At 36.2% G+C, this 17,282-nt stretch overlaps 2 protein-coding genes across 2 annotated transcripts in view; both read left to right on the plus strand.

Moving 5' to 3' along the window:
- The window catches only part of LOC120346273 (uncharacterized), a 198,745-nt gene that overhangs the window by 165,118 nt on the left and 16,345 nt on the right, over window positions 1-17,282 (plus strand). The window lies entirely within an intron of this gene.
- LOC120345521 (transmembrane ascorbate-dependent reductase CYB561-like) lies at window positions 7,984-16,818 on the plus strand. Its single transcript, XM_039415001.2, has 6 exons — window positions 7,984-8,341; window positions 9,251-9,392; window positions 9,745-9,843; window positions 10,258-10,367; window positions 11,927-12,078; window positions 13,371-16,818. Exons 1-6 carry the CDS (start codon window positions 8,291-8,293, stop codon window positions 13,573-13,575), a joined length of 759 nt encoding a protein of 252 aa, XP_039270935.2. The 5' UTR covers window positions 7,984-8,290; the 3' UTR covers window positions 13,576-16,818.

The raw sequence follows: 17,282 nt of genomic DNA on the forward strand, positions 1-17,282 counted from the left end.
AAATAATAATAGGCTTCTAGCGATTTCTTTCAGTTTTAAATACAAAAAATTTGAAAGCCATTGGTCTATTAGTTGCGCAGAAAAGTGATTTTTTTCCCAACAACAAGAATACCAACAACAAGAATGTGCCAAAACGACTTATGTCGTATCCAGAAATGAAGATCCGCGTATAAGTGATGTCTCATTTCAAATTAATAAGCAAATCTGCGGACATTTAAGCTGTGTTTTGATGGACCCTGTCTTTACTGAGAGTGAGAGAGAAGATTTCATTTTCACCAATAATGAAAAACGTCATAAAACAATATTGAAATTTTTATAAAAGTTTAGCATCCAATTTACATATTGTTTTGTGTAGGTCAGTATGCAAGCCCGTGAAGGTCATCGAGGATTCTGGCCATTTTTAAACTGTAATGAAACTGTTAGAATTGGTTGCTATAATATATATATAAAAAGGCAGAAATGGGTCTGCAGATAATTTAGTAATTCTCAAAGTCATGGTCAATGCGGTATTGGGCCATCAAAACTGTGATGCCTTTGTGTGCCATTAACAGACATAGCATTAGTCTACATAGTAATCAGTAACCTATATAGAGTTCATACAGTTTTTTCAGCTTATCCATTATCTGCATAACCGACATCCATCTTATCTTGTTTTTTTCTCAATTTCGACTTCTCTTACTTTTCAGCTTTCAAAGTTTCATTTCTGATTTTTCCTTTCCTCAATTTCGCGCCTTATGAAAAAGAGGGAAAGCAATTTCTCCACCATCAACACCATGCATCTGAAACAAATAACTGGCTGACTAATCCAATACCCAACATGGACCGGTAACCGGACGAAAGGCCGTGGTTTCACATGTGAATAAGCCGTAATGGAGTGCAAGCTCGTTATGGAGCGATCTGCTGTTGACTGCTTTGCAGAGCTTTTTAGGAGTTCGAGGATGTTATATCTTTATAACAAGTAATGAATACAGACTCATTACAAAACTGCACGCGATTTATTTGGACACCCGTCCGTCAACTTAGTTCAGAACAAAAAACCTCTAAACAGAGGAAAAACGACTTACGACACTAGACAGCATTGTGACGTAACAATATAGCACACAAGCAGATAGAGTAGTAAACAAGCTATGATAGTAAGCTCAACATAATATATAACACTCCTTCCCCCCTTTTTGGAAATATTGTACAAATTCAAGAACCAAATATTAAAAATAAATGTACAACACAATTACCCGAATTCCAAATCAAATGGTATAAAATATTGCAAAAACAAATATACAAGCAACGTACAGAATTTCACAAAGAAACTAAGAAATTCAAAGAAACTTTCTGTTCTGTACAAAATTATAAAACTTCTTATAGAGATAGTTTTTCTGGCGGTTTTGATATTCTGTCAGATCTTGTTTTATAAGGTATGTTTGAATTACTGGACGATTCTGGAAAATTAGGAACTGGGTCTACATTGTCTCTGTCATTTTGAGATTCATCAGTCTCTTCAGTAGCAGTAGAGGTAGGAGTTGAATTTCTATCTCCCACATCAACATCAGGTATTCCTGTTGGAATTGCAGCTGGTATTCTCTCACTCATTCTAAAATCTTGATTCCCTTCACGTACCATTACATCATCAGCAGAAAATCGATGTCGAATATGATCAAGATGACGTCTAAAAATTCTTCCATCGTTCAAACGAACACGACACATTTGACCCATAACTTCAGTTACTGTGGCAGGTAACCATTTGAAACGAGATCCAACGACTTCTGTAATAAAAACTGGGTCATCAATGTGAAAAGTTCTTATTATTCCACTTGGAACATTCTCTGCTGACTTCTTCAAACGTGATGAAGGTGCTATTAGATCAAGATGCGTTCTAATCTTACGACGAAAAAGTAATTCCGACGGAGTCTGACCAGTCGTTGTATGTGGTGTAGTTCGGTATTTAAATAACCACCGAACAAGTCTGACTGACAAAGATGCTGGTGCTTGTTTCTTCAATCCAAGTTTAACTTGTTTTACCATTGATTCAGCTTGGCCATTAGAAGCCGGATGTCTCGGTGGTGAAAACAAGTGCTTCACTCCATTTGCCTTTAGAAATGTTGCAAATTCGTCTCCTGCAAAACAACCAGCGTTGTCAGTGACTACAACTAGTGGTAATCCATGTGTAGCAAATGAAAGTCTGACTTTTTCAATAGTTTCATGAGCAGAAACTGACGATGTAATCCACACATCTGGCCATTTGCTAAACGCATCAACAATAATAAGAAGCATTTTCCCATCAACTGGACCGGCATAGTCCATATGTATTCTTTGCCATGGACCATTAGGATAAGACCATGGGCTAGCAGGAACTTGAGGTGCACTGGGAGGTAACTGTTGACACAAACTGCAAGATTTCACCAACTCTTCAATATCAGCGTCAACCCCAGGCCACCATACATGATTACGAGCAATTCTTTTCATAGAACAAATACCAGGATGACCATCGTGAAGTAATTGCAACATTTTCTGTCTTCCTTGTGGCGGAATAATTACTCGACAACCCCAAAATAAACAATTTTCATGGACACTTAGTTCCGTCTCTTTGCTTCTATAAATTTGTAATTCTGGGTCTATGTCAGAAGATTTTGGCCAGCCCATTTGAGTATGATGCATAACTGCGGACAGTACAGGATCTCTTCTCGTCCAAGACTGAATTGCATCAACTTTAACAAGGGTAGAATCGACTGCTTCAAGAAGATTCACTACATCACCACAAGGCGGTATATAATCCGGTTTATCAGGCAAAGGCAAACGACTTAGTGCATCGCTATTGGCTTGGTTTTTACCTGGAACATACACTAATTCGTATTGATATCCATCAAGTAATACTTTCCAACGGATCATTCTCGGTGGAGCTGCATCAGGAAGTGGCTTATTCTTCCCAAGTAAACCGAGAAGTGGCTTGTGATCAGTTTCCAAAACAAACGGTCTTCCATATAAAAATGAATGGAACTTTGTAACAGCGAATACTAGAGCTAATCCCTCTCTATCCAATTGGCTATAATTACGCTCTGGTTTTGACAAAGATCTGGATGCAAAAGCCACAGGACGTTCTCCTTCCTGCGTTATTACAGATAAAACTGCTCCGATTCCAAAAGGACTGGCATCTGCAGAAACAATGACGGCGGCATTTCCGTCAAAATGAGCAAGGCATGGAGCATTACACAATAGCGATTTCGTTTTCTTAAAAGCTTCCACTTGCCTTTTATTCCAGTGCCATAGAACATTCGATCGAAGAAGTTCATACAAAGGAGCAGCAACAGTTTATAAATTTTTAATGAATTTACCATAATAATTAAGCATCCCCAGATATGAGCGCAACTGATGTATATTTTGTGGTTCTGGGGCATCCAGAACAGCTCTCAGATTATCTTCAGTTGGTTGAACTCCAAGTTTATTTATACGATATCCAAGATAAGTAATTTCTGAAACCATCCATTTACATTTGTTTGGATTGATTTTTAGACCTTCATTTGTAAGACGCTTGAAAACTTCTTCCAATCTGGCTATGTGTTCTTTATCAGAAGAACCGGTTACTCCAATATCGTCTTGGAAAACACCTACACCTGCTATGTCACCCAGCAGTGTTTCAAGATATCTCTGGAATATAGCTGGGGCACTTGATATTTCATAAACAAGACGATTTGTCGTGAATAATCCCTTATGTGTATTAACTACTGTGTACTTTTGACTCTCTTCTGCCAATGGTATCTGCAGATATGCCTCTTTCAGATCAATAACAGAGAATTTTTCCCCACCAGCAAATTTAGTCAATAATTCATCCACCTTTGGCAATGGGTACTGCTCGAGACGACTTGCTTTATTTACAGTCAAGTCATAACTTCCACAGAGCCGAACTGACTTCTGATCAGCTTTTAATACGGTAACCATAGGTGCAGCCCAATCGGAGTTTTACATGGCTTCAAAACACCGATTTCAACTTGTCTATCAAGTTCAGCTTCGACCAATTCTTTGAGTGCAAGAGGTACAGGTCGTGGTTTATAAAATTTAGGCTTAACGCTGTCATCAATCTCCAATTTAGCTTCAGTTTTTGCACAACCTAATCCAGGTGAAGACAATTCAGGATACTTATCAAGCAGTGTACTGATTTTAACATCAGAATAGTTAATTTTGAAAATTGAATTCCAATCAAGTTTGATATGTTTCAACCAATTTCTCCCCAGCAATGGTTTACAGCGGTTACTATTTCTTACCACAGTGATTGGCAATACCATTGGGTTACCATTTTGATACGTTACAGTAACATCCCTTTCTCCCTCTACTGGAATAGACTCCCCCGTGTATGTAGACAGTTTAACATCGGTGTGGTTCAATTCTGCTTTTGGCCACAACTTTTTATATTGCACTAAAGACATGACAGATAGTGTAGCCCCTGTATCTACTTCCCAAGAAATGTTTTTGCCATCGATGTCAAGATCAAGATAGATTGGATTGTATTTTTATACCCACATTGTTATTTTGCACGGACGACACTGTATGATGTAATTCGTATGATGAACCAGAGTTTTCATTCGTTTCACTTTCGCCCGGCGTATTCTTATTACCAGCGATACAACATTGAGAATTACATTGCTTACTTCTCTGGCCGTGTCTATACTGACTTGATTTCTTGAATCGACACACACTCTTGGTATGGCCTTTTTTACCACAACAAAAACACTTGGCATCTTTAAATGGACATTCACGGGCAAAGTGCTTAGAACTATCGCAGCGAAAACATCTAAGAGACTTACACCCTCTAGCCGAAGAAAGCTGTGGTGCTCTAGGCTTGAATTTGCTATCGGAATTCTTTTCACGCTGCACATCAATTTCATATAATTTCTCTGGTCTCGTGTGACGTTGTTCAATTTGTTTTGTTTGTTGCTTTGCTTGTTCTAGACTTTTTGCATAATCCAGAAGTTCTCGAAGAGACATACGCTGCTGTAGAGCTTTCTCCCTAACTCTAGAATCACATCCACCAGAAATAACTTGCTGTTTTATTTCACGATCAGCATCCGTAAAATCACAGGTAACAGCTAATTTACGCAAACGTGCCACATAAATATCAATATTTTCGCCAAATTTCTGTTTTGCATTCCTGAAAACATCACATTCAAAATCAATGTTTATCTTTGGCACGAAATAATTATCCAATTTCTTAACGGTGTTGGCATAAACATTATCATTTTCATCTGCATTCGGCGGTGCGGGCAAATTCTCATACAGGTCAAAAACTCCAGGTCCCGCAAAATGTAATAATAACGCTTTCTTTCTCTCTGCGTTGTCAATCGACATGGCGAGGCACATGTTTTCAAATCGTCGCAGCCATTGTTGCCATTCGTCTGGGCGATTAATGTTGAATTGCGCAACTTCCAATGATGCTGACGTCATTATTCTGTTAACAGTTGCAATCGTGCTTCAACGATGCTCAAATAATTTACTGCCGTTTAATTCAATATAATAACAGGCCTTGGGTTCCCAGTCCAGTGAATGCTGTTCACTATGAATATCCAAAGTCACTGATTATGCTGCAATAATCAGTTCTAACTCCGTCGCAGTCCAGCGACTGTTCTCTTATCTATCCTCGAAATTAAGCTGTAACTTCGATATATTTTCCTTCCTTCCCCAAGAAATGGCTACAAAACGGCACAAAAAGGCTTTTTAATCCTCGTCGCCAATTTGTTATATCTTTATAACAAGTAATGAATACAGACTCATTACAAAACTGCACGCGATTTATTTGGACATCCGTCCGTCAACTTAGTTCAGAACAAAAAAACCTCTAAACAGAGGAAAAACAACTTACGGCACTAGACAGCATTGTGACGTAACAATATAGCACACAAGCAGATAGAGTAGTAAACAAGCTATGATAGTAAGCTCAACATAATATATAACAGAGGACTGTATGTTTTATGAGTTCTTTCAGGTTGGTGGTTATTATTAGTTAGGCAATCAATAGGTTAGATAGGATAGGCTGAGGTTTATTTGTGTGGTAATATTTACTAATTGTTCCGTGTTCCATTTAGTTAACAAGTAAGTAAGTAAGTGTTTATTTCGATTTTCCAATACAACAAAACAATACATGGCAAAACAGATAAATGTACGGAAAATCAGGAAAGTGGGCAAAATCTAAAAAAGATTTAAGACGTGCTGGTGCACGTGCCCATTTACCCCAAACAGCAAACAACACATTGAAGTAAATTGAAAAAAAGGAACACGGAAGATAATTCGGGCGTAAATACTTGGGTGAGGATGTGGCAAACAACACATTTAAGTAAATTGAAAAAAAAAGGAACACGAAAGATAATTCGGGCGAAAATACTTGGATGTGGAAGTGGAGTTTTAACATGGAGTGTAATTTCTACTGTATCTGTACATATAAATAATGAGAATTGTAGAACTTAAACAAACAAGCAGTGCGCAATATGTGTAATTAATTTGATTACAAACGCACTCAACTAATAGTCTACCGGACGATAAACAACAAGGATAAAAGCACCATAAAAGAAAACAACAACAAACGAAGTAAAATATGACAAGAGCATTCCACGCCCTGGCGTTACAACTTACAACTTCAGTTTTTTTCAAAATTCATGCGCTTAGTGTAAGTAGTCTTTTTTATGCAATCTATCTTCAAATATTCGTTACATTTGACTGTTCATGTTTTTCCCAGCTTCGACCAGTTTTCCATGATAAACTCCACGCAGGCCAGCATTCAATGCTGGCCCAGCATGATCTGATGCGAACTGATCCATATCGTATCAGTACTGTATCCGACAACATCGTTTTGATTTAAGTTTGTATGTATCTTCTCAGTAGGGTTTATATTCGTCTAATTTCCAAGTTTTCGTCTAAATATTTCCTACTCCAGTATTCCACCGTTGATATTTTACGTCCGCACCCGACGGCGGTCTCAACAACCACATAGGAATTAAGCTACAGTGATCTTATGATAGTAAAGCGGATATAAATAATAAAAAATGGCATGTCCAATGATGATTTCAAAGTTTCTGAGAAAGAGTAACTTAATACAACCAAATACTCCAATCCATGAATCCATCGATATTTGAATTAAAACTCAGTTTAGTCCGATCTACACACTCTGGGAGACACCTTTGGTCTATAAATTAGCCATTTTCTTCTTGTGACTGTTATTGCCTTATTGTTCGGTTGTGTGTTCAAGTTGAATCTTTCAACAAAGTTCGTGTGATCATCTGAGGTGTTGGGGTTCAGAGATTGAAGGGTCATCTGCCTAGTGCTGTACAAACGAGGACAGAAAACACACTTTACTCTAACAGAAGCCGAGACTCGAATGTATTGTCGTGAACAAAATCACACAACTGCAAATCGCGTAGTCAAGAACGCGCGAACAACAATACCGGTACCAGGGTGCCAGGAGGAAGCATAATAATCATTACCGGTACCAATCTAAGATAGGATTTACATATTTATCGGGAGGGAGAGGAAAGCCGATAAGACGGCTTAACCATGTGGCGAACCACGGCCTCTCGTCCGGTTACCATTCCATGTCGGGTATGGGTTTAGTTAGTTATTTGTTTTCGGAAGCATGGACTTGATGGTGGAGAAAGCCGTAACCGACCAGCGGTTACGTGAACCACCCTACGGCGGCGAGGAGTCCAGCAATCCTCTTGCACATGACCATCCCCACATGGGATTCGAACCTGCGAACGCACGCAGAGTAATCAGAGGTGCGGTGGCGAGCGTATTCCTAACGCTTAGCTGCAGCACGATAAGCCACACCGCCACGCCAATCTGACGAAGACTGGGCGTTACGAGTTTCTGAGCTTGCATTGCATATTGTAGGAAACTGGGACGTGGTACTTGACAGTGGTTGGGTACAAACGTAACGCAGTTTTGAGACCCCACTCCGTGCGTTACATACGGGTGTAGGTCGGTGACAAATGAACGGTATTCGCAAAAAAAAACGACCGCAATCCACGGTTCTCTCGCGGTGTTGGTCGATGACCAAAAGCTGGCAGACGAGAGCAAGTACATGCAGGCTTTCAACAGTTGTTTTAGCGCCGCTGAGCAATTTGGGTTCTCCGTTCGCCTGGGGAAAAGGAGTATTATACAGCTCCGGTTTCCTGATCGGTCGTTGGTACGATTCGAACGAATATAAACTAAAACCAGCGATTGCCGCAGACATATTCTATACAGATAGGTTGATCTTTTGACACGTTGACGAAATTTAGTAGTTTAACTTAACCACGAAAACTGGAAACGAAAAATGGAGGACTCGCAGAAGAAAGTGTTCTTAATATTCTTGGGGATGTCACAGGTGCATATTATTTATATTTACTTCATAGGCCTACTGATACGATGGCATATACCAGTGAATTTCAAGTAGTACTTTAGGTAGGTCTGTAGGTACGGTACGTATTTTGTGTATGACATTATCTTAGTACCTTACCATACCGGTACTGCTTAATGTATGCACATCTCATTAAATTGGTTTAAAAGTTGTTGAGCAATTTTATATTGTGCTTGTTTATTTTACTGCTCTCACTGTCTTTGGTAGTCTGGCGTGTACTTTCTTTGCACATTTTTAATTTTATTAATATTTTTAAGTTTGGAATATACGGTATGCCACGCATTAATTACTGTAGAAGGAGATCTGCTGATCTCTGTGTTTGTCTTTCTTCGATCTCTTAAAGAATAGATGATTGTTCAGCTCACATACCATAGTAAATATCATAGCTATTCTCTGATACTTGCTGCCCGTCTTAGATAGCCTAACTCTAATTGGTATTTTAATGTTTTGTTTAGAGTCCGAGTTTGGTAAACTTTTCTTTGTGCACTTTTTACTCTAGCCATTGATTCGGATTTGTTATGTTATTTGGTCACTTCGTTAATTTCCTTCAATGTCGAAACTGATAGAGATAAGAGTGTAAATGATTATTCAGATCGAATATATCCAAAAATCTAAAATTCTAATTTGTTGTTCCACAAATCATTTATAATATAAAAATTGTGCCACAGTTAAAAAAAAGATTGAAAATGACTGGTATGCTACTATAGTACCTGTTGGGTTAGTGTGCAGGTGTGTACCAGCATCTGCCCCCTATCTGCTTTCAGTACTGCATTAGGTACCGTACCACTCTTCTGTATTGCTATATTTATGGCCAGGTGATCAAATAGTAATAAGTAGGGGAAATTTTACCACTCTATACTCTTTATTTCTTAACAGGCCATTGCAATTGTTATGGTGGTTCTTGTAATTGTTTGGACGTCAAAAACATTGGAAGGATTTGCTTGGGACGGAACATCTAAGGAATTTAATTTACATCCATTATGCATGATATGTGGATATATACTCTTATATGGAGAAGGTTAGTTTATACTCTATTGAAGTTGAAAGAAATCAGGTGATAAAAATGCTCAATAATTATTGTTATATTATAAAAATTGGCCATCTTGGGTTTGACGAGCCTTAGCTTGAGGGGCCTTTCGAAGCGTACCTTTAATAAATCATGTCAAGATTCGAACGGCGATATTAAAATTTTCATTCAAAGAATGAACTGGACTCTTAATATTGGTTTGTTATTTTTATAACTTTCCTTTAAACAAGACCGTGTAAAAGCAACTTAGTCAGAGAAATGAAAAAAATATTTAGGGCAAATTTAAGTTACTAATACATGGCATGACAAATTACTATTCATGATTTCATTCATTTCTTTTCAGCGATTCTATCTTTTCGTGTTTTTTCTCAACATGATAAAAGGTTTGTCAAAGTTATACATGGCTTTTTCCACCTTATTGCATTCGTCACAGCAGTTGTAGGTAAGTTGTCTACGTTCATATCTTCATGTGTGCTTAAAACTCAAGTATTGGATGTTTAACATTGCCAATTTTTGAACCATTTATTCTTTAGCATATTCAGACCTTCTTTGATTGCCTGTCAACTAAATAGCTTTTTGAATTTGTCGAAAATTTTGAATATTATTATCACTAGTAAAAGTTTAAAATTCCGACTCAAGATTCAAACTTTCAACTCCTGACTCTTGGGAGGAGTGAAGTACAACCCCAGTTATGACTCCATTACTAGCCAAGAGAAGTTAAATGTAAAATTGTGTTTGGGACCGGATGATTTTAAAGTGAAGTAATTTTATTTCTTGATTTTTATCAAGTTGAATATAAATTTTATTGGACCTTAAACTAGGCCTGATGTTTTACATACATACAATTTATTTTTAGGTATTGTTGCAGTATTTGATTTTCATAATTCATCAAAACCTCCTATTCCCAACATGTACAGTCTTCATAGTTGGTGTGGAATGATTGCTTTTCTATTATTTTGCTTGCAGGTATGTTAGTGCAGTGGTTCCCAACCGCCGGTCCGCGGACCGGTGCCGGTCCGCGAAGCTTTTTTGCCGGTCCGCGAGAAATTTTGTTGTTTTTATGCCGTCTCAATCGCTTTACCGTATACAAAGTTTTTTTTTGTACTTTGAAGCCTACCGTATACAAAGCTGCGTTGGCTCATTACGCAATTCTCTTCCGCCGTCATATTGCGACATCTTGACGCCGTCTTACGCGACATCTTGGCGCCGAGCATTCACACTTTTCGCCTCCGATTCATCGCGAATGCGCTCCATCAAATCTCGCAAAATTAAGAAGCCTCAAAATCGGCATGCGTGCTTTTTCTGTTCTGCGTGCTTTTCCTACTTAATATGACCATCCATATAAAACGTAATGCATATCTTCTTTTTCAAACCAGAAAACAGTCAAAAACAGTATAATATTCCAGTAAGATAGGAACTTGTTGCGACCCCACAGTTGGTCACGAGACGCGCAAAAAAGCATGGGCCGCAGAGATCTTTTCCAGACACAGTAGGATTTTGAGCCTGTTGCCAAGTTACCGACGACTTTGTCATTGTAATGCAAATTCATTTCGTTTGAGGCGTCGATCAACTGCAGAGGGATTTTTATGATGAACCCATTGAAAAATAAAAGGCTTGATTAAAATGGCGATTCTACTTTACAGTCCCGATTAAAAAAGAATTACTTATCACAATTTTAGATATCTCTTGATAACGAATACTCATGGCCAAGTAATCGAGCAATCGAACTGTTGTCCGTCTTTTCAGCCAGTTACTGCGTTATGCGAAAAAAACATCATCACTAGATTCAATTACAACGAAGCAAAGAAATTGGCTGCACGCGGCTGCAGAGCTACGTGTTGCAAAAACTTCTTTGAGCCTCGTTTGTAATCTTATATTGGAAACAAAACAGCAGCAAAATTCTCACAGAAGTTAATTGTGTTTGTACATGATTTGGCATGTACCTGTTTTTAATGTGAGATATTTTATGCATACCTTTCTTACGCATAATGGGTGCCCAGCACTGCATTTCATTACGCAAATATATGGTAATATTTTATGTTTCACCCATTTTTAATTTTTGGTCAGCACATTATTTGATAGTTTTTCTCCGTGTGGAATGGTTTTAAGTGTGCTTTTTTGTCTAGAAGCATATTGAGTGCTCGACATTGCATTATATTACGCAAATATATGTTATTCTTTTCTGTTCCGGCCATTTTAATTTTTTGCCGGTCCGCGAACACATTTAATGTAATTTTACCGGTCCGCCAGGGTAGAAAGGTTGGGGACCGCTGTGTTAGTGTTAATATCTGACTCCATGTGGAGTAATGTCATTGATACACACTGAATATTTTGAACAATGTTGTGATTGTATTATTGCATAATTAATGAATGTTGGAACATGCAAAATAATATTTCATTCAGGTTTCTAGGAAATAATCTAGTAATTAGCTTTGCGGAAGGGTAAAAAGTGCAATAAATGTTGAGAACCACCGCTTTAATTAATGCTTCATTCATCCTCACACACCTTAATTTGTTGTTTTCAGTATGTGTTTGGATTTGTGACTTTCTTGTTTCCGGGACTCGCATTGGCACATCGACAGTTTTACTTGCCTATTCACAAGTACTTTGGACTGGGTATTTTATTTATGATGGCCATGGCATCAATAAGCGGAATCACAGAAAAGCTATTTTTCAAGTGAGTTTGTTTTTTAATCAAAATATACCAACTTAAGAAATTTTGTTTTGATCTACACATGTTTGCAACAGAAATAAAGTTATGGATCGAACTTCATGCAATACAGCGGGAGAAAATTGTTTATATAGGCAGTATCGAATCATTAGCAATGTGGATTATTATTGTCAATACATCTTTGTCTATAATGGTGCAAAAATGTCATAATTACATAAATTATTTTGTGGGTAACATTAAAATTAATGTAATATGTAGTGTACAAAGTAATCATACATATCTAGTTGCTCTAGTTTAGTACCAATAATGATTCATAACAAAACAAAGTCATGGGTAGATACTGCAAAATGTATCAATATTATTTCTTATTACAGTAATATATCACTAATTAATAATATAATATTTGTTGGGATATTCTAATATGTCCCAGTTGGATATTAAAATATATTTATACTTATCAGCTATAATAGGATTCAATGCAATGTTAGTTTGTTAGCATGCATCTAGGTTAGTAAACATAGATTTTTGTTCTTTCTGCCTCCACCTGATTAACCATTACCTCTTCTGATTCGACATGTACTTCCTATCAAGTATCAACCATATGCTGTATATGTCATGCACCTTGAATATTCACACAGATGACACATGACAGTATTCTGCGATCTACCTTGTTTATTCAGTTGTTGTATAATTTGTGATTCCAGATTGCATAGTGCAAACACAATAAATTGGAAAATAATTGATTATGTCTTCCTGTCAGTCTTTAAAGTGGATTAATGGCTAGACTATGTTACCGCAACCATTTCACAACTAATTGACTTCCTTTTAACCATATGTAGTTACATGCAGATTGATATTGCTTCGCCTCGTAAGATATTAAAATACCTCCAATATTAAAAGTGGAAAGCATATTAAAATTCGTTCTTCTAATAGAAATTGCTTGGTGTCTTTGGAATTATTATTGGCAACTGTTGGAACCAATTCAATTTAGATTTAAAAAAATTGATGTGATTATTAATATTTCATCTAACATCAACTTTAACTGATTAGAATACTAAAATTTGTTATTGTAGTTTCACTCAGCAGATTTGTTAATAAAGCTGATTCAATCTTATTTATTTTAGAATAATAGGAAAACTGATGTCATGGTGTGTGCTACTTGTCTGCATATTAATAATAATATGTTAACTTTTTCCGAAGAAATATATAATAAATTGGATTAGCATATTCATTGATTTTAGCAATTACAAGTTTTCTCAAGTTTATGTTTATTTTTCATATGCTTTTTCTCTTCATAGGTTTCCAAGCGGGCAATATTCCAAACTGCCGTATGGGGCAGTCATTGGTAATTGCCTCGGACTTTCGATTCTAGCCTTTATCATGGTTGTTGGATTCATTGTTTATAATCCAAAATGGAAACGTGAAGAAGATTCAGAGAATGAACCATTATCTGTTCATTTCAAACCTATTTCAACAAATGATGATGGAAGCGATGATGAGTAGTTATACTGTCTTTTTATTTTATTTCACCCAGTTACAAGGTATTAGCTATGTTATACCAACTAGGTATAAGATTCAGATGTAAAGGTGAATTCCTGTTCAGGGATCAGAATAATTCATTATTCTGAATACATTATGAAATTATATTTTGAAATTAGATATATGGAGTATATTTTAATATGGGTCATATTCAACATATAACATAACATATAAGGGTATAAGGGTATAAATTTTCAACGAGTTAAGTGAAGGCCTTTTGATCTATAATTCACTATATTAACAAATTTTTAAATGTAAATATTCTAAAAAATCGAATCAAGAGTTAACTATACCACTCATATTCAATATTGATTGTATTGTAATATTCGCTTCGACGTCCGCTATTTTTACCAAGCTATTTTTGTGTATATGTTGCACTGTATTCTGTGATGAGTACCAAAGTTCAAAACGGGTAATAGTGTAGTATTTTACAACCCTACCCTTTTATCTATTCCTTTCTTTAACTTGTTGCATTATTTGCTAATGTTGCAGAAAATAATTAGAGCATTGTAATATATGAGTGGTAAGTTTGATCACACCATATATAACATTAGAGACATTCTTCAATCATACATACATCGTGTTATCATTATTTTCATAATTATATACACAGATATATTATATTCTGGGCCATGCCATATGAGATATTATGTTTCTATTTTTTAAATGCATTTGCGTTGTAACTTAGATTTTTTATTGAAATAACCCTTTTCAATATACAAACAGTATACGATGGTTTGGTATTGTTTCCGCTATGAGTTTTCACTAGAACTTGATTGTTATAGATCTATATTTATGAACTGTTCATCACGTCAACACAAATGTTTTCACTAGGGTGCTAGTTACATGTGCTGAATGTTGCCAATGTTTTATTTGTGTATTGTTTAAACTGACATGAATGTAATGTTTCTTATTATGATATTCATTACTCCTGTATTTTTAATGTACTGTCCTTTTTTTGTAGGATCGATTTTCAATCTTTGTTTCAGGTTTGCTTTATTACTTTACAAAATAGTAAGATCAATTTATAAGCAACTGAAGGTTTTTATCTGTGACATTTTTTTTACAAATATTTAAAAATGTTATGCTTTTACGAGCTCGTATTTGTTGGTCTTGTATGGTTATAAAACTTATGGACTTACTCTAGATTTCTATAAGTTATAGGTGAACCAAGCTACCACTCTTTCACCCAAAATATAACTATCTTGAACTCAGACAAATTTAGGTTATACTGCAGTTGCTTGTCTAAACCCATTGATGTTGTGATAAATACATTATAAGCTTATCCATGACATTTTTTCTTTAATAAAGCAAGATTATGTTGGCACTCCCATTTTCCAAGCATTCATGGATGTAATTTAAAAGTTCTTATTGAATTGTCCGTCCACTACCTTTTATAAATTTCAAAATCTTTATCTTTTGAACTATCTATATGGAAATGTTGCAAGATGCTTGTTCCATTTCATTTTTTCTTTTTAGATAGTATCTGTATAAACAGGTATTTAGACGACTATTTATTTCAATTATTTATAGGATATTCACACTGTCAAAAAAGAGTGCTTTTACCATTTTTTTTTCATTTGTAAAAATCGCCCGCTATGAGAAAATTACGCTGAAGATTCGCTTCCACGGTCAACTGTAGGATGTTTTGCACTCAGGCTATGCCCAACGTAAGAAACAAATATCAATCATGAGCTGTCCAAGTTACTGTGAATTACAGGAAAAGTAGCGTCTTTTTTAAAGGCGTATCCATAATTTATTATTCAAAGTTCCATCCGTCTGCGTTTTTGCCCAAGATTTCATGGTAAGATTAATCTCTCCTGTATCACAAACTTGACATTGAGTAGTCTGAAAACTATAGGTTTTGTATAGTGAAAAATACCTTTTCGGTTCATATTTACCAACAAGAATAACGATTTCTTTGCGTTTTAAGCTTTGTAGTCTATATCAGGCCGAAGTCATTTTAATAGGATCGATACCTATTCAGGACGAAATAAGCCAAGTCCAAAATTGAAAATCGAGTTTAATTTTATGAATAGAGTAATAGAACTAATTTATATATTCACAAGCGCTATTCCGCCAGTGTGAAGCCAGTCCGTTAGTGAAAACACTAACATTTTCATTTATAAAGCTTTAACAGTGGCTGGTTATGTTATTCGCGTGGTTGTCGACTTTTAAAAGGTTGTCACTAATATATAGGAAACTCAGGAAATCTGAACACATTCGTTACAATTTAAAATAGGAAATATACACGTTTTTAAAAGTTTAGCTTGTTAGCAAATCCTCGTATGGACGCACGTTTGACGTTTGAAAATCGAACCTTATATGATAGAACTTACCGTATTATCGTAAGTGTGACATTCCGCCATTGATTTGCTGTAGGACGCTTTCTTTTTCAAATTTCCCTTATTATTTTGCGGGGACGTTGGATATTGATCCTTGTGTTGCGACTATGCAGTTTCTCACTGGAATCTCCTGGGAATATAAAAAATCCTAATTCGATTTATCGTTCGCCGTTTGAGGTAATATATAATTCACGCGTGGTGATAAACACGAGAATCTGTTCAATCTTAACTCGATTAGTTCTTGGGAACTACTGCTTTCATCGATTCGTGCTTTCACAGGTGCTGGATACAAAAACCCGTAGATTTTCGTCAATTTTACCGATAATTTTGACTAGCATTTTTTCGTCCTTGCTGTAAAAAAGCTATTCGTCCAGACTGCTGTTATATACACATTGGAAAATGGTGTGCCGTATAACGCGCTCCACTACATCTGGTCGAATTTACTTTGTCCAATAAAACCTATGTTCAGCTATTGCATTTGGTAGCAGTATATTGTATACATGCTCAAAGACCTGCAAGTTACAAGTTGTACATTGGTTCACTGATTTATATTCCTCGTTTCCTGGAATTGGTCGTCTCTAGATTAGGGACTACTCTTATCTCGGTTGCCAGTTTATTTTGTGGTAGCATGAGTACCAAAGTTGGCCGTCTTTTAATTCCTTTTTCGTCACCATCATCTTCACGAATTGTTATTGCCCTTTTTGATCTAATGGAATTGTAAACTGTGTCATTGCGCCATCGCTATCCCAATTTTCTATAATCGGCGTGGATTCGTAATGTGCATGCAGTTTTTACTTGATATTGTATTTGTTCATCACTGTTTTTGTTCTCAGAAATAAACTCTATTTGTGTTGATATCGGATGATGTTGTGCTGTTATAAATATTTGACCAAAATATGGGGTTTGACAAATCTTTTTGCTTGATCCTTTTCTTGTCTGACTATTTTAAGAGACCGCCCTTAGTGTATGTCATCGAAAGTATTCTGTCTGGAAACTTATAAAATTAATAATTATCAGAAAATACACCTATTTTGAGCTACGGATTTGCTATTCTCCAAACTAAAGCAGTGATACCCAAACTTCTCAGTACATCATCGTCTTGCCTATTCTGAAACGATTCATTGCCTCTCTCGCAAATCTATGTTTCTCTTAGTTGTTCAATAGGTAATTAGATTGTACAGGAAAGGCAATTGTTTTGCCTTACTGACTACAAAAGTCAGCTGGAAGCCGCACTAATTAAATAGATTGATTGAGCATTGATATAGTGTATTTTGCACTTGGAATACGTAAAAATGTGTAAAACATTTTCTCACCAGACTTCATACA

The sequence above is a fragment of the Styela clava genome, chromosome 8 (genome assembly GCF_964204865.1).
Source record: "Styela clava chromosome 8, kaStyClav1.hap1.2, whole genome shotgun sequence".
Lineage (NCBI taxonomy): Eukaryota > Metazoa > Chordata > Ascidiacea > Stolidobranchia > Styelidae > Styela > Styela clava.

What these genes read in the sequence shown, in the direction of transcription:
- LOC120345521 (XM_039415001.2), top strand. Translation starts at nt 8,291, where the DNA reads ATGGAGGACTCGCAGAAGAAAGTGTTCTTAATATTCTTGGGGATGTCA. An exon ending in ATTCGTCACAGCAGTTGTAG is followed by an intron (nt 9,844 to 10,257) that starts GTAAGTTGTCTA and finishes ATTTATTTTTAG; the next exon opens with GTATTGTTGCAGTATTTGAT. An exon ending in ACAGAAAAGCTATTTTTCAA is followed by an intron (nt 12,079 to 13,370) that starts GTGAGTTTGTTT and finishes TTCTCTTCATAG; the next exon opens with GTTTCCAAGCGGGCAATATT.